Source organism: Lissotriton vulgaris, chromosome 2_1 (assembly GCF_964263255.1).
Source record: "Lissotriton vulgaris chromosome 2_1, aLisVul1.2, whole genome shotgun sequence".
NCBI lineage: Eukaryota > Metazoa > Chordata > Amphibia > Caudata > Salamandridae > Lissotriton > Lissotriton vulgaris.
In genome coordinates, this window is record NC_141687.1 from 395,823,932 (window position 1) to 395,850,513 (window position 26,582).

Genomic DNA, 26,582 nt, shown 5'->3' on the forward strand with positions numbered 1-26,582 from the left:
TCCTGCCAATCAGGTACCCAGAGTCTGTGTTCCTTCCCTAAACCTGAATTGAAGCCTAAACCCAATTGGCATCTCTGGCCACATGTCAGAACCTGGTAAATGGTACCTTAGGTACCCAGGGCACTGTGACCGGAGAAGGCCCCTAAGGGCTGCAGCACTTATTGTGCCACCCTTAGAGGCCCTGTGCCCTGACACATACACACTGCCTTTGCAGACTGCGTGTCTTGATGCACAACAAAACAAAGAATCTACATGGCAAAATCCCTGTGTGCCATGCCCACGAAACACTGCCCTGGCATACATCAGTCACCTGTCTAGCTGGGTGCCCTTATGCCAGTGGTGAGGGTACAGGTGCATGGGCTCTGTACCCCTACAGTACACAGGTCCATTCCTGGGCACTGTAGGTGCAGTATGCCATTGAGAGTATATGGTGGTGGGAGTTTGTCATTATGAACTCCACAGCACCATAATGGCTTCACTGAAGACAGAGGTTTGGTATCAAACTTCTCAGCACATTAAACCCACTAAACTGATGCCAGTGTGGGATTTAATGTAAAATGCACAACAGAGGGCATCTTAGAGATGCCCCCTGAAACTCAACCAACTCCGAGTGACCTGACTTAGTGGCTGCCTAGGCTGCCACCACCAGACATGTTTCTGGACCCCTGGGTCGAGAGCTTGCTGCTCCCGGGGGCCTGAAACAATGCACATCCTGAGGCGAGGTGCATGGTTTCCCTCCCCCATGATGGGCAGGGTTCACAAAGGAGAAGCTTCAAAGGCATACCACCTGTGTGAGCCTCTCCAGACCACTTGGTGTACTCAGCAACTGGTCCCCACTGGTTCTACCCCCCACTTTGGGCGGGAGACCCGGCGGGAAAAACAAAGTGAGGAAGAGAGGTGTGCCCACCTCTGCCAACTCCACCCGTAAGTTGGGGAGGCGAGTTGAAGCACAACCTTGAGTCCCCGCCATCTTGAGGATGGAGGGACCCAGCCAACCATGGACAGGCTCCTACCCCTCCGACTAGAGAGTGACAGAATAGGGGGTGTACCCACCCCAGGGAAGGGACCCATTGGTCCCTGCCCTTTACCTACCTGTAACACCCCTAAATTTAGTATTTAAGGGCACCATGAACCTTCCTTCCTTAGATCCAGCAAACACAAGAAAAGAAGGACGAGAAGCCGTGCAGAGCTAACAAGAGGACGATGCCCCCTGACTTGGCCCATAGTCCTACAGGCCTGTCTCCCCTCGAACCTGCTCCTGCGAAATCCCAGAGTGTCTAGCAGACAGAAACCTCAAAAACCCCAGCGGACCTGCCTGCATTCACTTTCCAAGCTGTTTCTCTCCTGAACAACGAACGTGTTTAAACTGCAGCTCCTGGTTCCAGCCAGGAACCGTGAATCCAGCACACTCTACACCCGCCGAGCCCGGCCCATGCTTGAGTGAACAAACACCACGAGGAAGACCCCTGGCGATCCTGACCCGAGATCCGGCAACCCCTGACCTGCCTCAAGCATCTAGACGACACCTGCAGCCTCAATCCAGAGGACACCCCTACAGCGACCATAGCGGGTAAAAGAATCCGATGTCCAAATGCACCCCTGCACCCGATGCCCCACGGCATTGGGTGCCCAACCCAGCGGTGCCTAACCATCCCTCTACTTCCCAACTTACCCCTCGAAGTGGTGGTCACTCCTGGAAGATCCTCGTCCCCGAGCCTGCAGTGTTTCTTTGTCCCGGAGAATCCCCATTGAAATCAAAAGGGCACCCGACCTCAAAACAGCACCCTGCACCTGGCAGTCCTAGCGCCGCTGAGGGTACCCCTTTGGTGCTAACTTGGTCCCCAACCAGAGCGGGTAAGAAAATCCGATGTCCAAATGCACCCCTGCACCCGATGCCCCACGGCATTGTGTGCCCAACCCAGTGGTGCCTAACCATCCCTCTACATCCCAACTTACCCCTCGAAGTGGTGGTCACTCCTGGAAGATCCTCGTCCCCGAGCCTGCAGTGTTTCTTTGTCCCGGAGAATCCCCATTGAAATCAAAAGGGCACCCGACCTCAAAACAGCACCCTGCACCTGGCAGTCCTAGCGCCGCTGAGGGTACCCCTTTGGTGCTAACTTGGTCCCCAACTTGCCCTGAGCTTAACCATAGGAGCTTCGCACCAACAACCCTGTGGCCTGCTTGCCAGCCGCCACCAACCAGAACCCCCCTATCTTCCATAGGATAACATTGGGTCTCAACACTCTGCACTCAGCCGCCTGAGTGCAGCTGAGGGTGCAACAAGAGTGCATCACTGACCCTGGGAGACCCCTGAGTCTAACCCCAGAACCCTAACTCAAGAAAGCGATTACTTACCTTGAAACCGATAACTCATTTTTCTTCATAGGATAACATTACACTTTTTCTCCCAAAAAGTTTCTGTCGACTGTTGAAAACTGCAAATATTCCTTAAAAATCAGCCGATTAACCAAAACGCATTTTCTCAACTGTTTTCAGGAAATGTCCCAGTGCTGAATCCAGGATCCTGCACTGAGTAAGAAAAAGTAATGATAACCTAACTTACCTTCTAAGTGAATTTTCTCCCATAGGATAACATTGGTGATTCTATGTGAAAAAGTTTCTGTCAACTTTTGAAATGCAAAAATATTCCTTAAAAATCGTACCTTTAACCAAAATGCATTTACTTAACTGTTTTTAGGAAATGTCCCAGGGCTGAATCTAGGATCCAGTCCTGTGTTAGCAAAAGTAATCTGAAAAGTAATTAACTGCATTTTACTTAAAAAGACCATTCAATTGAATGTACTATACATGCAATGTGTTGCAAACTGCTTTCTTAAAACTGTAACCAAAACCAGTACAAGTTACACTGCTATTTTGAACTGTGTTCATACAAGTAATTTACTACTGAAAAGTATTTTTATGCTTACCTGCACCAGGCTTGCTTGGTTCTAGAAATAAAACAACAGTATATTTTGTATACAAAACAATTGGCCTAGAGTTGAGTTCTTGAGTGTGAGACCATTTGCTGACTGAGTGTGCACATCAAATGCTTTACACTGCCCTGTGATACTGCCTTACTGCTCGACAAAGCTACCACTTTAGAGAGTAAGGTTCGATCTAACTTTAGCCTCTGCCAAACCTCTGGAGACCCTTGGACTCTTATACACACTGTACCTCACTTTGGTGCAGTATATATAGAGCCAGTTTCTTACAGGTCCACATGACCCTGGGGGTCAGGATGTGCTAACTGAGTCCCCTTAAGTAGCATTTGAAGGGAGGACTCAGGAACCGAGTCCGCAAATTATGTAACCACAGCCACAACGTATTCATGTTGTGGCCAGCCAATCAGGATCTGCAAATCCACTTCGAATGAGCCAATCAGAGCATATGTGAATACCAATGGTCTAGATACCTCTTAGTTTTTTTATACCACTAACCCTGCCTTGCCTTAATCCCGAACCCCCTTTTTAAAACATAAATTTCTCAAAAATAGATGAATTGCTTTTGACTAAATAACAAAAAACACACTTAGAGGGAAAATCGAACTTTTTTGCCAACTTTGGTGCAATTCTGTTAAATCATTTTCTTTTCTGAATGAGAGAGCAAGTTTCCTATGGGAATTAACATGGCAAATTGTACTTTCGAGACCACCCTTTTTCTTCGCTCCATTTGACGGAGTAGTGCAAACCTTTTCATGATGCCTAAGTAAACGGACTTTTGATTTGGACAATTTTTGTAGAACAGTCAATAGATACCACAGCTATTAAAGAAACAAAAAATGCCTCTCCAAAGGAAACTGTGACTTAACTGTAACTACACAGTGACGGCTGCCAGTGCCACCTTTGCAATCGGAAGATAGAAGAAATTCTCAAACGTATATTTTAACTATTGTACAAGTATGCCAAAAATATATTATGCAACAGCAATATTACTCTGTTCCACACACTAAAACCTCCTTAAATGATTATTTTCTTCAATCGTTACTTAATGAACAGGTGATTTACCTTCAGTAATGCCTTATCTGGTAGAGACTATCTAACCCCAAATTCCTTAGCATAGACTATTCCCCAGGCGTCAGACTGGATTCGGACAAGTTTGAGCCATACTAATGTTCACCAGTAAGTGGCAACATTTGGCTTCATGTTTGTGCCAAACGCACCGGAAATGGCGTGTGCCGTGCCTATACAGACACCCACATGGTGTGCTGATGTTAGTTCCTCTCGCAACTTTCCACGCCAGAAGCACAGTGCAGTGAAGAAGACTCGCAACTGGTGTTAAAAACTAAGGCCTTTAGAAGGATGACCCTCACACTGTCATCAGTTCACAGAGCAGTGAGGATTGGAGGGCTAGCAAGGAAAGTAATCTGCGGCTAGATAGAAACGCTACTAGATAAGGCGCTACCGAAAATAAGAAACAGGTTCATCTAATAGAGATTTCTGGCCGCAGACTCCTTCCCTTAGAACATATACCCACGTGATGCCTCCCTGGAGGTGGGTCAATGAAACCTGTTTAAACTACAAAAGTCCTGCAGGACCGAACAGTCGAGGTGCCCGTCATGACAGAGCTGACTGCCCAGTCAGCAGTGTGCTGAATATGTGCAGAGATGCCAACATTGCTGCCTGACAGACGTCTAGGACAGGGACTCCGCAGTCTAATGCAGTGGTTGTAGCCTAGGCTCTGGTAAAATGAGCATGCAAATACTCATGGGGTTGCTTCAAGGCCAATGCGTAGCAGATCTTTATGTAGAGTACTACCCATCATGAGATGGCCCTTTTTCTGCATAGCCTCCTGTTTCTTGGTCCACATGTACCCCACGAAGAGTTGATGGTCCACCCGGAACTCTTTTGTGCAATCTATGTAGAACGAAAACGCTCTAGTTGGGTCCAGAGGGTAGAGTCTCTCCTCCTCTTTTGAAGAGTGAGGTGGAGCAAAGAAGGTAGATAGTGTGATGTTCTGGCCTACATGCAAAGGAAATCAAAAACTTCGGGAGGAAGGAAGCACGTGTCCAGAATCCTAGCTTGAGCAGATAGAAGGTGGTGTGGGGAGGGTGTACCAAGAGTGCCTGCAATCCATTGACCCTTCTGGCCACTTTAATAGGACCTAAAAAAAGCTGTCTAAATGGTTAATATCTGAAGAGGGCAGTTGTGCAGTGGCTCAAAGGGCGTACACTGCAAAAATGTCAGGACGCGGTTTAGGTCCCACAGTGGCATGATGAACGGCCTAGGAGGAAACATATATTGCAAACCTTTATGGAACCTAGCCACAACAGGGGACTTGAACAAAGAAGGTTGGGCAACCAGCCACAAAAAAAGCTGAAATGGCCAATTAGTAGCCTTCAACTATGTCCAGAGCAGAGCCCTTCTGGGTCAAGAATAGAGCAAACAGAAGAACCTGAGAAAGGGGTGAAGATAAAGGAGTGATGTTACTAGATGCACATCATGCCACAAATGCCTTCCAGTGGCAGGCCTGGACCAACTTTGTGGAAGGGTGCCTGGCTCCCAGAATAAAATAGCTGACTTTAGAAGGAAAGTCAAAATCTGTCAACTGTCGCCGCTCAATCTCCACACATGAAGATGAAGGGTACGCATGTTCAGGTGCAGGACCCTCCCCAACTGGTGTGACAGAAGATCCTCTTGAAGAGGCAGAAGAATCAGGGGACCAATGCTCATGCTCAACAGCTCGGGGTACCAGACTCTCCGTGCCAATCTGGAACAAGAATGACTTGGGGCCAGTCGTTCCTGATCTTCTTGAGAATTCTGAGCACAAGTGGTATTGGAGTAGAGGCATTTGGGAGGACAGAGCTCCAGTCGGGACGAAAAGCTTTCAATGCCAAGCAGATCGCTCGAAAGCTCCAACAGGTTGATGCGATCTTCACCTCTCTAAGATGTCCGCCCCATTCTAGGAGCAACACATATGTCACTACAGTTAGTTCTGGTTGAGGAAGGGAGAGGGTCTTCCACTTACCTAATTGAGGTTCATCAGCCAACACTGCAGATCTTTCAAAGCTCCCTCTGACATCTGGATCATGTCTGAGAGATTTCCCAGGTGCTGTCCCAACTGAAATTTCAGATCCCACTGCACAGTCCGCATATGCCAACAGGCATGGGTTACAAGAAGGAAGTAGGAGACAATGAGGCCCAACAGCCTCAGGATCATTTTTGGTGAAAACCAGGAGAGGCTGAAACATCGGTATTATATCCTGAATACCCTAGACTTGATGCTCTGGAGGATAGGTTTGAATAGCACTGTTTCCAGAACGGCTTCAATGAAAGGGGGCGTCTGAGAGGGAGTCAAGTGTGACTTTGGCACGTTAATGGCATGGATTGGCCTGACTTCTAACTACCTATCTGTGGTACACACGTCCTCGGACATAAAAAGGCTGCAAAGCCTATTGGCAGTGGTAGCTGGGAGGGTATGAACACAGCTGGAAACCTCTTCTGTGGAAACGAAAGAGGCGGAAAATAGATGGAGGTTGGCGAGGGGCAATGGAGAAGTCCAAGGACCTGCCCGTAGATCAGCGATCCTTAAAGTGCTCAGTCTGGAGTTTGCCTTCTCTCAACAAAAAAAATGAGAGCCACCAAAGAGCACCCATAGGCAAGGATTAGGCATATCCATAAGCGAGAATTGTACATCTCCTGAAAAGCGAGTGATTCTCTGCCAAGCATGGTGCTGAAGGGCCACTGACAGGGAAATCACTCTACCCAGCGGGTCTGTCATGCCCAGTCCACATCATGTGGTGAACATTGGTGCGTCTCTCCAGTCAGCAATAGCTTGGGAGACGATAGTTCTGGCCTTCTCCGAGACCATAGGCAGCACTTGTGCAACTGAATCCTAGATCATTTGGGAGTATCGGCCCAAGAGATATGCGGTGTTCATCAACCGTAGTGCAATGCTGCCAGAACTTATTTTGTTAATTGTTACACTTAATTGGAGCCAAAACCGTAAAAGATGCAAACTCTCGTATTTTGTCTTCTTTGTAATTAATTTCGGTCCGATGAATAAGTCTGAGTAACTCCGGGTTCCTTCCAAGACGCATAAAACTTTAAATGAGTCCCATGGGACAATTGTTAAACTAATACATACCTACCTTGGCCCAAATGGCCAGATAGGGTTGTCCTTGTTATTTAAACATGAGGATGGATCTGCCAGTGGTAACCCAACTGGAGGACCCTGTAGGGCTTTTGTGTCCAAAGAGGAACCAGAGGGATCTAGAAGACTACCATAAATATGCAGCATGGTCTTCTTAAAGGTCTTGACCTGCTGCTGTGTGTTCTGCAGACAGCTGGGGAACTCAGGGTGCATCAGCATCAACTGCAGGATCAGCTTCATAGTTGGAGATCAGGAGCAAGATTGATTGGAACCTTGACACCCTTGCGACTTCTTCTTTGATAGAGAATGGTGGAATGGAGCCTTGTGTTTCCGCTTTAATTTGGACTTCGATTTACCAGACGACTTCGACCACAAAGAGGACCTGTTGGGTGACCGGCGGGCATCAAGAGCGGGAATGGGTCCACACCATTGTCTTTGAGAGGGAGCAGGACTTGCGTGGCTTATTTCAATTTTATGCAAAATACAGCCTCACTTCACGATCCGGGATCGTCTTCAGGTGCATGAAGTCACATGACGTGGAGTCCTGCCCGAGCCCCACAATAGAGGCACACAGTGTGAGGGTCAGTCGATAGCTTTGTCATGATTTGAACCCCGTAGTTTTAGGTTGGGAAATCATTCCTTTGCACACTGAAATGTAGTTTTGACAAGCTCGTCAAAATGATAAAAAAAGGGAAGAGAGCTTTGGATACACATTCAGAGGCGCAGACCAAAAGGAATCGACCTTGGCACGCCCTTATATGTGTCTATACTCTGTCACTTAAATGTAAATGTAAATGTAAATGTACATGTATTTATATAGCGCAAATCACCGACCCGGTATCTAAGCGCTTGCTTAGGGAACCCGCCCTGGTATTCCCCTGTGAGATAACCCGGCAGGGTATCCACAAGGTGAAAGCCAGGCATCCCACCGCGAGGGGTTGTTGTGGAGATTAAGCAAGCTGTTGCCCAGAGTCGCAGAGTGTGAACCCGTGAATCAAGTAGGCACCGGAGCGAGAATTGTTGAGTCTGTGGACATTTTTTTTAGGACTCAAGACCCCACCGAGCCGGGAATTGAACCCTGGTCCTGGGCTGACCTCTGCTTCCAGGTCTGCCTCCTCAATCCAGTGAGCCACACTTCTCCACTTAAGGGGCAAAACAAAGCCAACACATAGCTGCACAGTGCCACATAGCACTGCAAGGAAGCAGTTCTATATAAAGTCTGGCTCATGATTACATTCTAAAGCGGAGGAATCTGTGGGTTAAAAGTATCCACTAGAAACAGCATCATCTTATCACTGCAATGAATTTCCAAACTTCTGAATTACTGTGTTGGAGAGTTTGGGAATATGAAATTATTTTAGCACTGGATGCCATTAGGCTGGTGTCAGCAACCTTTTGAAGTAATACCTGAATTGAACCCTGTTCCTCACTCATACACTTATTAATGTGGATGTCTGGAGTCCTGTAAGAATGTTTCTTGTTAGCTATGAATACATTCAGCCGAGTTAGATAATTCAGTTGTAATAAACAATATTTTAATCCCTATTGGAATAGAAGGTTGTGAAGGTAGGCATGTCACAGGGCGGTATCAGATTAAACAAATAGTTGCTCGACATTTACTCTTGGCATAGGTACATGAAAGACTTAAAAAGCTGGTTCTGTTTTTACACAGCACACCAGTGGCCCTCCTCTTGCTATATCACCTACTGGTTATTCAACATAACACAAACACCCAGATCGACATCCCTCTATTGCCCCAATATGGACTAAATACCTAATGGAAATCGAAATATTCAAGATTATTCAAATAAATGTGTCCTGGATGGTCTTCAAGGTCTACGGACAGGACACCAGAGGAGGAATTACTATGAGCAATATACCATAACATACAAAGTGTACTGTTGTACAGTATGGCTATCTTGCCAGATGTCAGAAACAATGTCATATAAGGGGAGTTCTGAAATCCACGCGCCCAAGTTTGCAAAGGATTAGTGATGTTACCAGCTCCTCTGATACAAATGGTGCAGTCCTGCTCTGGCCAATCTTAATATGGTAAGATCCATGGTGGAGAATCATGTTTCATCAGCACAATACAACTGGCAAATGTGATTTCTTTTTGACATCACAATGCGCCTTGGACTTAACTGTCTATTCACAAAGCGACGATGCAGAATGACTGATTTTCCTTACCTAATCCTAGAAGTGGCCGCAGGATGCGGGACTTAATATCACTCAGAGTGCAGTATAACTTCCTCTCTGTGGATGCCAATTCATGCATGCTGCTGATGTACCCCATCATGTTCTTATCCACCAAGGCTACACACCGGTGTCCCCCGGCAGCCACGCTGCTTATATACCCAAGCTGTAGGTGGAACAAAATGCATAAGATATAAGGTCCTTCAACAACAACAAAAAGACAACAAAGCATAGGCTTCAGTTAGGTAACGTCCCACTTCCATGGTTTATATGTATGATACAAGTAACAGGAAACCTGAATTTCTTATGAGGAAGATGAGAGTATGAATTACAAAAGTCACTCATTGAACCTGGGCTTTAGTCTCTTGCACCTTGGCACAAAAACAGTCAGGCTTAACTTAGAGGCAATGTGTAAAGAATTTAAGCAGCACTCGAACAGTAATCAAGTGAAAACACAACACAAGTAAAATTCCAAATAAAAAAAACAAACAGAGAGGCAGAAAAACGCCAAAAATACAACAGCTAGAACCGGAGTCATGGTTTTTTAAAGGATGTAGGTGAAAACAAGTGCCAAAAACTACAAAACACTATTCGCAGTTATCTGATCTTGCTGGACCGGGTTAAAGTCACAAGTTCAGGCCAACCGCAATGGAGCAAGGGTCAGATAAAGGGACCAGGTTTGATCCCCGTGAAAAGTTTACCTTCTCTCAGACCAATACCACGCGAGGAGCTTTGGCTGGAGCTTTGTATTAACAGGGGCTATGAGGAGATCGTGGTCGGTGTGAAGAGTAGGTTGCCGCTGGATCTTCACAGTGGTGGGAGATGAGGCGTCTGTTGCCGACGCGAGGAGCCTGCCAGCAAAAAGCCTCAAACCTCTGTACTTTCAACTGTAGTTACTGCCATGAGAAGGAGGCGTACACTTTGAAGCCAGCCAAGGGTCCAGAACCTGGGTGCCACCTCTTGAGGATTAGGACTCCCTTTAGCAGGGGCCAGCAGCGGGGTTCAGGCAGGTCCAGTTTGTGCTCGTCAGCTGGGCTGTTGCAGGAAAGTGTAGCTGAGTGTGCCCTGGACTCCTGCCAATCAGGTACCCAGGGCCTATGTTCCTTCCCTAAAACTGTGTTGAAACTAAAACCCAATTGGCATCTCTGGCCACATGTCAGTCCCTAGTAAATGGTACCCTAGGTACCCAGGGCATTGTGACCAGAGAAGACCCCTAAGGGCTGCAGCACTTATTGTGCCACCCTTACGGGCCCTGTACCCTGACACCCACACACTGCTTTTGTAGGCTAAGTGTCCTGGTACAGAACTAAACAAAGAGTCGACATGTCTCAAATCCCTGTGTGCCATGCCCACAAACACACTGCCCTGGCATCCATCAGTCACCCCTCTAGCTGGGTGCACTATGCCAGTGGTGTGGGCACAGGTGCATGAGCCCTGTGCCCCTACAGTACCCAGTGACATTCCTGGGCACTGTAAGTGCAGTGCTGCCATTAAGAGTATATGGTGCTGGGAGGTTGTCATTACAAACGCCACAGCACCATGATGGCTTCACTGAAGACTGAGAAGTTTGATATCAATCTTCTCAGCACATTAAACCCACACTGACACCAGTGTGGGAATTAATGCCAAACGCACGACAGAGGGCAACTTAAGAGTTGCCCCCTGAACCTAACCTACAATCCGCCTCTTATCTGAGAGGCTGCCTAGGCTGCCACTCAGCAGACATGTTGCTGGACCCCTGGGTAGAGAGCCATCCGCTCTCCTGGGCCTGCAACAATGCACGTCCTGGGCGATTGCTCGATCTCCTCCCCCAGGATGGGCAGGGCAACCTTCAAAGGCATGCCGCCTTTGTGAGCTTCTCCAGACCACTTCATGTCCCCAGCAACTAGCCCCCACCGGTTCTGACCCCCACTCTGGCAGGAAGACTGGCGGGAAACCCTACGTGAGGAAAAGGGGTGTGCCAGCCTGTGCCAACTCCACTCCTCAGGTGGGAAAGGCGAGGTGAAGCACAACTCCGGCCACCGGCCATCTTGAAGATGGGGAGCCCTGCCCAATCAAAGATAGGCTCCTGCCCCCTCCCACAGAAGAGGAGCAGGCTAGGGAGTGTATTCACCGCAGGACAGAGACCCATTGGTCCCTGCCCTTGCCCTACCTCTAACTCCCCTAAATTTAGCATTTTGGGGCACCATGAACCTTCCTTCCTCAGATCCCAATATGAAAACAAGAAAGAAGATCAAGAAGAAGAAGACCTGCTGTGCAGCTGCTAACAAGAGGACGACACCAACTGACTTGTCCCCAGCCCTACAGGCCTATTGATCCTTGGTTGATCCTTGGTTCGAGTAATGAGAAGACGCCGAACGAGTATTCTCCACGGTAACCTTACTGAAGGGAGATAGGACTTCGCTCACCATTGGGGGCATATTTCCTACTGTTTTTCCTCTAGGCTGGTATGAGGGGTTAAACCACGCAAAGGCATTGGCAGCACAGTGTCTCTAGCAGTGGCATTCAAATTGAGTGGCCCTGAGGAAATTGCTTGATTTAAACCACGGCAATGAAACATGTCGGCTGTAAGTGGGGTGTGAAGTGATAGGTAGTCTTCACACTCTCCTTTTTTATAATTAAGTGTTCTACTGTTTGCAACAAAGAATGGAACATAAGTAAAGTTTAACGTCCTGGTTGCACAGTACCTTATATGTTTAAATGTTTAATGTTGTTAGTTTTTGTTACATATAAGTTGTGTTCACTGCACCACGCACTGTCTTTCTACTTTGGGTTTGAGACACGTTTCCGTTAAAGCTTGATGGCACCAATGATGATAACAGGGCCATCCTGGTGAGTACCAGCCAGGGGTCCCATTGGTGGTGCGCCCGTGAGGTGCCATCTCGCTCTTCACACATTTTTTGTCCGTTCAAAGTGTATGTGAGTCCTGTGTTGTCTCGTATTGTTGAGATCAGAGCTAGGCTGCTATTTATTTAAGCAATAGATTGAGAAGTCGCGAGTATCCCTAGATTAAGGAACTCCCTGGTGTGATCTACGAGCAACCAGCGATGTCTATATATTAATAGAGAAATATTGCAGTGAGAACTAGGACTTGTTTTGTTTGATGACTCTTTAAGTGGAGGGCGTCCTAGTTCTGTCTTTCCCTCTAGACTCCATTTTTTGTGTGCTGTTGATCCTTGAACCTGCTCCTGCTAAATCCCGGCGTCTCCTGCGGAGAGCAACATTGAAAACCCCGGAGGACCTGCCTGCCTTGAACCTCTTAAAGACTGGGACTCCCATGAGCAGTGGTTCTGCTCAAACAGCAATACCCCTAGAGCCAGCCAGGAACCGCAAATCCGGCCCACTCGTAACCCGCAGAGCCCGGCCTGTGCTCGAGTGGACAAAGACCCGGAGGACGTTCCCCCGGCGATTGTGACCTGAAATCCAGTGCCCAAGGACCCTCCTCGACGACCCAGACGACGCCTGCAGTCTCACAACCAATCAATCAATCAAGCCACTTATAGAGTGCACTACATACCCGTGAGGGTCTCAAGGTGCTTGGGGGTGGGGGGAAGGGTGCTGCTGCTACTGATCGAAGAGTCAGGTCTTGAGGAGTCTTCTGAAGGCCAGTAGGGCTTGGGTCTGCTGTATGTTGGTGGGGAGGGAGTTCCAGGTCTTGGTGTCGAGGTGGGAGAAGGATCTGCCGCAGGGGGTCCTTCTTCGGATGTGTGGTATTGTGGCGAGGGCGAGGTCGGCAGAGGGGAGCTGGCAGGTGGGGCTGTAGAAGCAGAGTCGTCTGTTGAGGTATGCTGGTCCGGTGTTGTGGAGAGCTTTGTGTGCGTGGATGAGGAGCTTGAAGGTTATCCTCTTGTTGACAGGGAGCCAGTGCAAGTCTCTCAGGTGGGGTGTGATGTGGCTTTGGCGGGGGATGTAGAGGATCAGACGTGCAGAGGCGTCCTGGATGTGTTGCAGCCGTCTCTGGAGCTTGGCCGAAGATCCTGCGTAGAGGGCGTTTCCGTAGTCTAGCCTGCTGGTGACGAGGGCCTGAGTGACCGTTCTTCTTGTTTCGGTGGACATCGACTTGAAGATCCTGCGGAGCATTCGGAGGGTGTTGAAGCAGGATGAGGAGACGGTGTTAACCTGCTTAGTCATGGAGAGGGTGGAGTCGAAGATGACCCCAAGTTTGCGTGCGTGGTCGGTGGGTGTCGGGGCTGTTCCCAGTGTTGTCTGCTACCAGGAGACGTTCCAGGCTGATGGGGTGGAGCCGAGGAGGAGGACCTCTGTCTTGTCCGAGTTCAGTTTCAGTCGGCTGTTCTTCATCCATTCGGCGACGACCTTCATTCCTTCGTGGAGGTTGTTTTTTGCGGTGTGAGGGTCGTTGGTGAGGGAGATGATCAGCTGGGTGTCGTCGGCGTAGGAGATAATGTTGAGGTTGTGCTGTCGGGCGACATGGGCGAGGGGTGCCATGTAGATGTTGAACAGCGTCGGGCTGAGGGATGAGCCCTGGGGTATGCCGCAGATGATCTCAGTGGCATTAGAGCGGAAGGGTGGGAGGCGGACACTCTGAGTTCTGCCGGAGAGGAAGGAGGTGGTCCAGTCCAGGACCTTCTCTTGGATTCCGGAGTTGTGAAGGCGTGTTCGTAGAGAGCGGTGGCGGACAGTGTGGAAGGTGGCTGACAGGCCCAGGAGGATGAGGGCCGCTGTTTCTCCGTTGTCTAGCAGGGTCCTGATGTCGTCGGTGGCGGCAATGAGGGCGGTTTCTGTGCTGTGGTTGCTGCGAAACTCGGACTGGGACGGGTCCAGGATGTTGTTCTCCTCGAGGTAGCAGGTAAGTTGTTTATTGACTATTTCCTCAGTGACCTTCGCCGGAAAGGGAGCAGGGCGATGGGTTGGAAGTTCTAGAGGTCCTTGGGGTTCGCTTTGGGTTTCTTGAGTACGGTGTTGATCTCTGTGTGCTTCCAGCTTTCCGGGAAGGTTGCTGTCTCGAAGGAGATGTTGATTACGTTCCGGAGATGGGGTGCGATGGTTGTGCAGGCTCTGTTGAAGATGTGGTGAGGGCATGGGTCTAACGGTGATCCGGAGTGGATGGTGTTCATCTCGCAGGTGTCTTCGTCGTTGATGCTGATCCAGGAGAGCAGGTGGTGGTCGTGGGGGCGGTGGTTGTTGGAGTGGTCGTGGAATTGAAGCTGTTGTGGATGTCGGCCATCTTGAGGTGAAAGAAGGTGGCCAGTGAGTCGCACAGGTCTTGCAAAGGCGGGATGTCGTTGGTGTTGGAGCTGGGGTTGGAGAGTTCCTTCACAATGTTGAAGAGCTCTTTGCTGTTGTGTGCGTTGTTATCTTATCTAGGCGGTCCTTGAATGAGGCCCTTTTGGCGGCTCTGATGAGTTGATGGTGTCTGCGGGTGGCATTCTTGTGGGCTGTGTAGTTGTCCGGTGATCGTTCGCAGAGCCAGTTCTTCTCCAGTTTCCGGCATGTCCTTTTGGAGGCCTGGAGGTATTCGGTGAACCAGGTGGCTTTCTTGCTATGTGGTTGTTGGAGGGTGTCTTGAGCGGGGCGAGGGTGTTGGCGCAGTCGGCGATCCACTGTCTGAGGTTGCGGGTGGCAGTGTTGGGGTCGGTGGGGTCGGCGGGTGGACTCTGGGCGAGAGTGGTGGTTAGTTGGTCTTCGGTGACTTTGCTCCAGCAGCGACGGGGGCATGTGTTGGGTGCGGTGGCGCAGGCGCATGGTGGGCTTCCGGAAGGTGAAATGTGTGCAGCGGTGGTCGGTCCAAAGGGGTATGGTGGTGTGGTTGAAGGAGACGTGGGGGCTTGCGGAGAAGATGGGGTCAAGCGTGTGACCGGTGAAGTGGGTGGGTGTTATCACGAGCTGTCTGAGTCCGAGGTTGGCGAGGTTGTCAATCAGGGTGGTGGAGTTGGTGTCGCTGTTGTTCTCGAGGTGGAAGTTCAGGTCCCCGAGGAGGATGTAGTCCGGGGAGGCGAGGGCGTGTGTGCTCATGAAGTCGGCAATGGCGTCGCTGAACTGTGGTCTGGGTCTGGGGGGGTCTATAGATGAGGGTTCCTCTGAGGGTGTGTTGGGGTCGGTGTGGATCGGGAATTGCAGGTGTTCGGCGGTGCTGAGGGTGTCGTCGGAGTTGGTCGAGACCCCGAGGGTGTTCTTGTGGACGGTGGCGACTCCTCCTCCTACTCTAGGATGGCTATGGCAATGTCGGGAGCTGAGGTGGGGTTCAGCCAGGTCTCCGTCAGGAAGGCGACATCTGGGGAGGTTGAGTCGAGGAGGTCCCAGAGTTCGACGGTGTGTTTGCCAGCGGAGCGGGTGTTGAGAAGGATACATCTGTGGTGGTTGGGTTCTTTGGTTGGCGGTTTGGCGGGCCGGATGCTGGTGACGCTGCAGTTCCGGCAGGTGAAGGGTCCTTGGGTGGGCTTCGTGGTGGCCCGGTACCAGGTGTGTTCTCGTCCAGGGTTGAGGGCTTGGAGGGTGCTGGCGTTGGAGCGGAATCGGGCGTTGTGGCATCCGTGGGGGCCTGGGGGCCTGGGGTTCTGGGGCTGGGCACAGTCCAGGCGCAGACGGGCTTGCCTTAGGCGCGTCAGCTGCGCGACCTCCATTTGGGGGGGATGTGGGAGGGAGGAGCAGCTGGGAGGCAGGAGCGGCGTGGCGAACGGGTTAGCAGGGGTCTGGGCCGCAGGAAACGCAGCGGCAGGGAAATCAGCAGCGGGGTCACAGAAGGCAAAGGGACAAGGGACACAAAGAAGGGGGCACAAGGGGGGAAAACTGACACAGAAGCCAATGGAGGGGGCACTGAGATACAGGCAGGCAATACAATTGAGGCAATACAGAAGCGCATCACAGCAAATCAGAGCAATATGCAGGCGGGATACCTATCAATGGGCGGCAGTAGCAGCGGAGCACAGGCCACACAGGGGGCTGCGTGGCGGTGAGGGGAGCGACCTGCCTGGTGACAGGGTCATAGGTCGCTCCCCAACAGGAGACCCCTCCAACCGTGACCATCAGAGGGTAAGATTTCCAGATGTCAAAAGACACCCCGGCACTCTGCGCCCCACAGCCCCCTGTGCCCAACTCCTGGGTGTCTACCTATCCTCCAAGATCCCAACTTACCCATCGAAGTGTTAGTCGCTCCTGAAGAGTCTCCGTCCCCAAGCCTGCAGCTTTGTTCACCTTCCAAGATCTCCACTGACAAACATTGAGCGCCCGATGGCTCAAAAGCACCCTGCACCAAGCCCCCCGAGTTGCCCTGGCAGTGCAACCTTTGTCATAATCCACTTCCCCATTTGCCCTGAACAAGTGACCAGGAGCCCAGCTCCCACAGCTGCGTGGCCTGCTAGCCAGCAGCCACCAACCGCAGGCCCCCTGCCTCTTATTGGATAACATTGGACCTAACTACCTCTGCACCCGGCTGCTCCTGTGCCGCTGAGGGTGTACCAACTGTACCAACCTGACCCTGGGAGACCCCTGAGTCTATGCCCGGAACCTTAACTCTGCCAGTCGACAAATTACCCCAAAGCCGATAACTCACTTTTCTTCCATAGGGTAACATTGACTGGTTTCACTTGGAAATTCTTCTAAGTGTGGAGTTTTGAAACTTTAAAATATTCACCAAAAATCAGCTGAACATCGAATTATGATTTACTCACCTGTTATCAGGAGAGAACGCAGTGCTGCATCTTTTAGCCAGCATTGACCCTGAAAAGAAAGTTTAACCGTACTTACCAGTAACTTGTATTTTCTTCCATAAGAAACCATTGTCTGATTTTCACAACAAATATTCCTTAAAAATCGCCTGTATGACTTAAACGCATTCTTTCAACTGTTTACAGGAGATGCACCAGTGCTGGATCCAGGATCCACCACTGAATAAGAAAAAGTAACGATAACACTACTTATCTGCTAAGGGAATTTCCTCCCATAGGATAACATTGGTGATTCTATGTGAAAAAGTTTCTAAGTGTCAACTTTTAAAATACAATAATAAATATTCCTTAAAAATCACTACTGTAACCAAAACGCTTTTACTCAACTGTTTACAGGAGATGTCCCAGGACTAAATTTAGGATCCAGTCCTGTGGTTAGAAAAGTAATCCATAAAGTAACTAATTGCAATTAATTAGAAATTCCCATTGAGCTCAATGCTGCATTGTGTTTGAAATTGTGTTGCCCATTGCAACAACTGTAACTACTGTACTTAAAAAGTCTATTGCCTATTTGCAAAGTATTTAAACTAAAGTAATTCATTCTGAGAAAGTATACTTTGATACCGTGTTGGTTCTAAAATAAAACAACTATATATTTTGATACAAAACAATTGGACTAAAGTTCAGTTCTTGAGTGTGTGAGACCATTTGCTGACTGAGTGTGTACAACAAATGCTTTACACTGTCCTCTAAAACTGCCTTAGTGCTCGACCAAGCTACCACTTTGGAGAGTAAGGTTATATCTTACTTTAGCCTCTGGGGACTGTGGACTCTGTGTACCTTACTTTGGTCCAGTATATACAGAGCCACTTTCTTACAAGGCAGGCCTAGCTGTGACCTACATTTGTCAGTAGGAAGACATGCCGTTTCATTAGTCAGGAAGGGGTGGTCACAGCCCTTAGGCTACCCTTTGAAGCTCAGAAAAGGCAGAGTACTACCTCCAAGGACATTCTGCTCCTCCCCCAAAGCCCTTTTCCCCATGTCTGGAAGTAATGCATAACATACCATTCACAGTCATGTGACCATGGACATTGGCAGAGAGGCACATTTGGTTTAGGCAGGAAAACACCAACCTTCTAAAAGTGGCATTTTCGGAATAGTAACTAAAAATCCATCTTTACTACTACAAAGGATTTTCTATTACAATTCAAATTAGCAGAAAAAGTGTTGCTCTTTAGCCTCCCAAATGAAAGTTATCACTTATTAAATGTAACAAGGTAAACCAGTGTGAATCTGTAGGAAATATACCCTTCCCACGGTTAAAAACTCGACTTAAGGAGCATTCACTAACAGGACATGTAAAACGTAAGTAGACATGTCCAACTTTTTAAATACTGTGCACTCTGCCCTAAAAGCATGTAGGGCCTGCCTTATGGTTGTATGAAAAAAGAAAGCTTTAGGTCTGGCAAAAGGTTTATTTTGCCAGATCAAAATGGAAGTTTACAACAGCACTACAGGATTCAGGGGCAGGCCTGAGACATTTTTCACAGGCCTTCTTCAGGGGGTGGTACAATGAGTGCTGTAGTCCACTCAAAGCATTTAGGTTACAGGCCCAGGGTACATGTAGTACCATATACTAGAGACCTATGAGTAAATGTAATGTACCCATTAGGTGTATACCAATTTTACCATGTTTAAAATGGAGGGTACAAGCACTTTTCCACTGGTTAGAAGGAGTAAAGTGCAGAGTCGTAAAAAATGAACAAAAACAGGTTCAGCAAAGGTAGACAAAAATCTGGGGAAACCCTACAGAGGGCCAGGTCTGACAGGCCCCACTATCAAGAATAAAAGAACATAGATCTTGGGAATGGAAGAATTAAGTTTTCCTCAGCCACACACAAATCTCTAAAGACAGCAGTAGAATTGCAAAGCAATCCAAGATGCTTGTTTCCTGACTTCCACCAGCGGAAACAGCCCCATCATATCACTGCTCCCGAGGGCCTGAAAGTTCACCAGGGCAGATCCCATGGACATAAGTGGTACCACCTATGCCATTTACTGCTTAACTCTGGCCTTCTAGTTGTGCTGAGCTATTACTCCAACCCCTGCGGCAACGTTTATTACCCTGGGCTACACTGACACCACACTTTACTCCAGATTCACAACCAGACAACACATTTATTCACAGCAACAGAACAAACATGCTTCCAACATAGCTGGCATCATTACCCACTGAAACCTAGATACACACATTACAGAAAGTGGTGCCAGTGGGTAGGTCCAGTTTCCAAAGACCAGTCCTTCCATCTTTTTGGAGTTCAGCTTCAAGCAGCTGGCTTTCATCCATTCTGCTACCATGGTTTTGCAGTCGGTGTAGTTGGTTCTGGTGGTGGTTTTGTCTTTTAGGGTGAAGATGAGTTGAGTGTTGTCGGAGAATGAGATGATGTTGATGCCTTGGGATCGGATGGTGTTGGTGAGTGGTGTCATGTAGACGTTGAGCAGGGTAGGGCTGAGGGACAATCCCTGGGGGACTCAGCAGATCAGGCTCTTGGTCCCCAATCGAATGGTGGCTGTCTGACTCTGTGGGTTCTTCCCGTGAGGAAGGAGCAAATCCAGTTGAGTGCGGGTCATTGTATGTCAATTTAGTGGAGTCTTCTAATAAGTGGCTGCGATGAGTGCTGTTTTGGTACTGTGTTTTTCTCTGAATCCTGATTATGTTGTTAGGTGGTGTAGTTTCATATGGGTTGCAAGCTGCTTGTTAATGACATTCTCTATAATTTTGCTTGGTACAAGAGCAGGCAAATTGGACGGAAGTTACTCAGTTGGTTAAGGTTGGCCGACGGTTTCTTGAGATGGCCGTTGACTGGTGTATGCTTCCATTCCTCAGGGAATGTGAAGGATGAGATAAAGGTGTTCATGATGTTGGTGGTGCCGATTGGTGCAGCTCCTAGGTTACAGTTGTGATGGGGGCATGGATCTTTTGGGGGCCTTGAATGGATGGACTTCATGTTCATCGCTCTGTCTTTTCTGGTGAGAGGTTCTCATCCAGCCACGCGGGCATCCAAGTTGGAGATGAGCAGGTTGGAGATGAGATTGCTAGGGCTTGGTTGGTGTGCGAAGTTGCTGTAGATGCTTAATGTTTTGTTGTGGAAGAAGTCTGATAGGTCGCCGCAGAGTTCTTTGGGGAGGATGATGCTGTTGACATAGCCAGTGTGTGTGGTAAAGGTTTTGACGATCAAGAAGATATCTTTGCACCTGATGGTGCTCACTTTAATGCGTTCAGCTAGCGCTCTTTACTTAGTGTCTCTCAATTAATGGTAAACATAAATGCAGCACTGTAGGTGGTTTTGCGGCTGGCTCTCCATTTTCTATTTAGCGGTTTGCAGTGCCATTTGAAATCTTGGAGGTCCTCTGTGAACCAGGTAGCTTGCTTGTTAATTCTTCTTTGCACGTTGGGTTTGATGGGTGCGAGTGAGTCGGCATAGTTCTTTTCCTCCCCCCAAATATATATTATTGTTTTTCTCCAACCAATCAAGCTTGATAATGAGACAACCAGATAGTAAGTGTATAAATAGTATGTAGAGTACCCGTCATGACAGTGATATACATTTTTATTTATAACAAAATACATAAAATGGCATGACACTATATCATCACTGAGACGAATCTATGTCAGCGTCATCATCGCCAGCGCGTCTATAACAGACTATCCATCGTCCTCATATTTTATTTTTATTTACTCTGCACTTGTGTGTCACTCTCTGCACAGCTATAAATAAATCAATACCTCTCCTCTAATCTGTGAGGTTTGGTGTCACAGGAGACCCCACTTTTTGCCAGATCACGTTTGGCGACCGCCAATCCCAATTTGCATAACAATAGTTTCATACATGTTAGGTCTAGATCACTAGGTATACCCAATAGGTTATGTTTCAGGTCATCAGGAATTGGAGATTCTAGGATCACACTCAACTCTATCTGTATTTCTCTCCAATATCCCTGTAGGATGGGGCATAGCCATAAGGTGTGGTTGACTTGACTGGTCCCTTCCACACCAAAGACATTCGGATGAAGGTGCACGGCCCATTTCATAAAGGTGGGCCTGTCGTAATATCAGTATTTTTAGTAGTATGAGGTGTAGCCAGGACTTAATTGTCACTTCTCTTGGGAAAATTAGGGTGATCTCCCAGTCAATGTCTTCTAGTGTGCCCACCTCTGTTTACCATGTTATCCTCCATTTCTAGAAGGCATCCAGCATGTTGTTATTGATTGTTTTGTAAGTGTACGATAGTGCATTTTCTGAAAGTTCACTCAATAGGATTCTGGCTTCTAAAGAGGCATATTCTGGGAGGTCTTGGGGAATATTCTCAGCTTTCCGTGCATGTGTTAACTGTAAATATTTATATAGCTGGTGGTCTTGGAGTTGAAAGTCATGTTGTAGAGAGGTAAAGACCATGAGGGCACCCCCTCCAATAAGTCACCAACCCTAGAGATACCTATATTATCCCAGGAAGTGAAGTCCTGGAGTTTGGAGATTTCTTGTAGGGCCTTGTCCAACCATAGTGGTATTTCCTGTGTAATTTTACAGTTCCATCTAATATACAAATTTGCCTTGTCCCATGCATCTAATGTAAGTTGAGTAGCCAATAGGAGGTTGGATTTCCCAGTTCCACCATAAAGGAAGTGATGGAATGAGTGGAACTGGGTCTGTTCTAGGGCACAGGTGGAATGATTTAGGTCTACATACCCCCAGTCATTGACCGCAATTAAGTGTGCCACCCAGTAGTAGGATTGGGGGTCGAGGAGGTCAATTCCACAGTACATGGGCTGCATTGAAGCCTACGGAATGCGATTCTCGGATGTTCGTCATTCCACAAGAGTTTTCTTAGCAAAGTCTCAATACAGGTAAATTTCTCTTTAAGGAGTCTGTAATATGTTTTTTGAAAAGCGTACATGACTTTGGGCAGGGTGATCATCGCAAGCATTGCAGCTTTACCTAAGACTGTCAGGGGGAGTTGCTTCCATCGGGCCATATCTGATTTAAAGTCACTCATAATTTTTTAATATTATGTTGTATACTGCATTTCAGATTCAACATAGCATAGATCCCTAGATATCGGAAGCCATCCTCAGTAATGTTGAGCTGCCACGGGAGGTCAGTTGGGTCAAAGGAGTCACCTACAGGAAAGAACACGTATTTAAGTCTGCAGAGTTCTTGATTCAGTTGTTGAAGTTGGTGAAGCCTTCGTTGTGGTTGCTTAGTGCGTACAGTGTCTTTTGGCCTTTTGAAAGTGCTAACAGAGAAATAATGGACATGAGACAGATGGAAGAGTCCAGGAGACTGAAGAGATGTATATTATTAATCCAGAGGGCTGAGGGCATATGAGATAGAGCTGAGAATACCACAAGTGCATAACATTGTTAAAAACAGTGACAGCCCCAATTTGCAGAGTACATAAATAATGTTGGTAACCCACAATAAAAATATCTCTACTGACACTTAATCGAGTCAAAAGTTTTATAAAATCACATCACTTTTAGTAAATAGAGAGATCTTCACAAAAAGATGAGAATTTAAGACCTTTGTACACAAATGAAGGATTGGATAGTAACTGGATTTATGTCGCTATTCTTGCCCACAAGGTACTAAAACTCTTTTGCAGATGCGCAGCATGCGCATATTATACTATTGTATGCAGTATTACTATTTTCTTACCGTCTTCTGATCTCCAACTAAAATTCAAAAAGGCATCCGACTAAAAACTGTGAAAAGTTGTTTTATTGATGGAAAAAGGAATATGTTTAATAAGTATTTGGTTTATATTGCTGGACTGAACTTGTATTTTAGCCACAGGCTCCTGTATTTTTTGAGGGATGAACTATAATTAACCATAATCTGTGCATTTCTTTTGAACATAGTCCTCTGACCGTAGAAACTTGCCTGAGGTGAAAGCATTTAGAAGGGGCCAAACAAAAATACAGGCTGGCTCAGTACTGCTGGGCCCCCTTTTGGCTGTGGTTCTGCTGTACATTACACATGCCTACTACAAACTATGTGGGATTCATTAATATCATACATCAATGAAACAATCTGCAGTGCTCATATAAGTCCAGGATGGGTGCACAATGTCATTCTGCAGTTTCTTAAAAAGGAGATTGCATGTAAAGGTAGCAAAGACATTTCATAATTGAACACTGGACACAATAAGAATCCGGTGTCTAAACGCCATACATGAAAAGGTACTAGTCAACTGTTAAATCTTCAAAAACTAAGCAACAGACATATGATATACTAGACTAGAAAGCGACTGGAAATACACCAGTTTTTTCTTGCAGAGAAAAGACTTACAGGAATAGTAACACCATTTACAAGGACTCAAAGATTTGGCAGTATACATGTTGCCACAGACCAACTGAGCACACATTGTTGTGATAGAAAGGATTTATTGTTATACTGCCAAAGTTTGGCTATGAGATAGGCACCTGAAAATGTAGCAATGTGCAGTCTCCATCAGTGTTTTTAAATCTAAGGTAAAATAATTTCTGTGCAGGCATATTATTGGTGGGCCTCCATTGCAGATTCAAATTGATACCCTAGACTGTGCGGATCATTAAGGGGACAAGGAGGTACTTTTTGGGCCTACTGGATTAAGATGATAATAATTTGAGGTTTCTAAAGATCCCAGTTGTCCCCACTGGGCATCCCAGCATTGCCAGGACAACTCAAGAAGTAGCACACTAAAACTACTGAAGGTGACGTCTAGCAGCCAAAATTGGTGGTTCTGGAGAACAAGCATGTTAGCATGTAAAAGTCCCCCATAGTGATGGATGTGCACCCATGCCCTGAGTGCCCCAACTGCATGGATGGAAATGACTTACATTTGGCAACGGTTTTTCTGAATACATTTGATCTAGCCACAGATTCTACACTGTTTTAATGTTCCACAGCCATCAGACTGGATCCAGAGACTTTTCAGCAGTACCTATGTGCACCGGTGGGTGGCCCCATGTGGGTCTGCACTGATGCTGTTCCGCTCTGTAAATGACGTGCAGAGGCGTTATAGACACCACTCCTGCAAGTTTATGTCAGTTGCTTTCGAGGTGCTCACGTACCCAGACCCAGAACCCTAATAGCAAATTGGTTGTGGGCAGAGTTCTAGACTTGGGATCTTATTAATCACCTTCTGAAAGGACACCAAAGCAGTACCTATTAGGACCTGGGTCTGTGAAGTTTGTAAATTGGATCAAACTAGAAAGTCTTGCAGGACCGTGCAGGATAATTGCCCATCTCAGTGAACCTGACTGACCAGACAATAGGGCTTCATGAATTTATGGAGGGACGCCAAAGTACCCGCTTGGCAAATGCCCAGGACAGGGACTTCACATGCCAACACAGTGCTTGCAGATTTAACCCCAGTAGAATGATCACTCAGTTGGTCAGGCGGCTGCTTTTTGTCCAATGCATAAAAGAGCTTAATGCAAAGTACAATCCAATGAGAGATGGTGCTCTACTGCACCAGCTTGCCTTTTTTCTCCCCACTTAACCACACAAAGAGCGTATCATCCACCTGATATTCTTTGGTATGTTCAATAAAAAATTCCCAAACTCTTTTGGAGTCCAAATGGTAGTGTTTCTTCCCCTCCTTAGAGCAGTGAGGTGGAGCAAAAAATGCCAGCAAATTGATGTTTAAACTGATGTTAAACTGAGTCCCAACTTTAGGCAAAATGAATACCCGTGCCTGAAGCGCACACACACATTGCGCCAATGTAATGACACTAGGAATACTGTCTCGAGGGTGAGGAACCACAAGTGACAGCTGTGAAGAAGATCAGTTGGAGTGCACATCAGATTTAAGAGGACCAAGTTAAGGTCTCACTGTGGCACAACACAGGAATAGGGAGGAAACAAATGTAGTAAACCTTTCTGTAAGCGCATAACAACTGGTGACTTACACAAGGAGGGTTGATCCAGCAATCCTAAAAAGGCAGAAAGAGCCAATATATTTTACATTTGCCCAGTGCAAAGTCTTGCCAGGTTAGGAACAAAACAAACAAACAAAAGTCTAATAAATTTGGAGTGGGTCTATCTCTTATGAGCTGTAACAAGCCACAATTGTGTCCCAACGACAGGTGTATACAGTGCCAAGATAACATCGACCACCTCTAGAGGCAGGCCAAAGGTGTTCATCTGTCGCTAATCAATCTTCAAGTATAAAGGTGGAGAGTGCGAAGACCCTGGTGCAGAGCCAGCAACTGTGACAGCAGATCCTTCTGGAAGGGCAGCATTTTCTAAAGACAGATGCTCAAGTCAGGCGGTCTCAATACCATATCCACCGTGCCCAATCTGAAGCCACTCGGATGACTTGGGCCCATCTCTTAGAACAGGGGGCATGAGTAGTATTGGCAGAAAGGAATACAGGATTTAAATCCCACTCAAGGTGGAACATGTCTTCAAGCGAGAGATGCTTCAGATACTACAATGTGCGAAAGTCCTGACATTGCACGTTTCTGGTGTTATGAACACTCTCAGCCAAAGATCTCCCCACTAGAGAAAGAGACCTAGCACCACCTCCGAGGGTAACTGACACTAGGCTGAGCTCGCCCACCATGGCATTCAATGATCCTGCCAGTTGGTTTACCACTAGGAACATTCCTGGTAGTCTAGCCATTCCCAGAGGTTGCGGGGCCACATCTGCAGGGCCACAGGTGTAGGACCCCCCACCCTGTTTATTGCTGTATCAGGAGGTGGTTGTGTGGTCCGTAACCATGTGTACCAGCCTTCCTATGACAGACGGAAGGAAAGCTTTTAATGGCAAGCTAATGTCCCTCAGCTCCAGAAGGTTGATATGTAGCCGGGACTTCGCCGGAGACCAGAGGTTTATGATATCCACCTCACCCAGATAGCCTCCCAAACCAGAAGAAATGCGTTACTTACCGGTAACAGCAGTTATCCAGTATTGGTATCTTTCATAGATTCACATGCCTGAATCATTCCCCGTCGTCGGGGTGGGAGTCCCCGGTAAATAATTATAGTAATGTCACATAGACATATACTTAGTACTAGGCCAGAGGCCTCACATTAGTAGCCTATCTAGGTCCTTATGTAAAAAGGACCAAAATGTGGCCAGGAGCCAATCAGCTACTATCACCCTCCTAACCTTCCTGGAAGGAGCCCTAGTCCCTCAGATTTTTGTAAGCACAGTGCTAAGTAGTACCTACTGAGAGGGTAAAGGTGAGCCCTTCCAGGGGAGGCGGGTGGGTTGCATGTGAATCTATGAAAGATACCAATACTGGATAACTGCTGTTACAGGTAAGTAACACATTTCTTATCCAGTATTATGGGTATCTTTCATAGATTCACATGCCTGAATCAGAATAGCAAGCAATAATGAGCACATTTCGCATAATACATCCGTAAAGACATAATAATCTTATCATAAGTTGTTACACAGTTTACATGATACTCACAACCTGATAAGAAATGTGCGATAAATTACCTGGAAGGTGGGATGATAGGAAGAAGGCTCACCTCTAATGAAATAGATGACGTAGGACCGCCTGTCCCACTGCTGCATCCTTCATAAGTTCAGAATCCAAGCAGTAGTGCTTGGTGAACGTATGTGGTGTCTTCCATGTCGCCGCTCTGCAGATGTCGACAATGGGTACCCCAGC

General features: G+C 47.4%; 1 protein-coding gene across 1 annotated transcript in view; it reads right to left on the bottom strand.

Annotated features, from left to right (window-relative positions):
- The window catches only part of ALS2 (alsin Rho guanine nucleotide exchange factor ALS2), a 1,343,724-nt gene that overhangs the window by 975,842 nt on the left and 341,300 nt on the right, over positions 1-26,582 (bottom strand). The window contains exon 10 of the mRNA XM_086955258.1: positions 9,280-9,451. Coding sequence (XP_086811384.1) covers positions 9,280-9,451 — 172 coding nt within the window. The remainder of the gene's footprint in view (positions 1-9,279; positions 9,452-26,582) is intronic.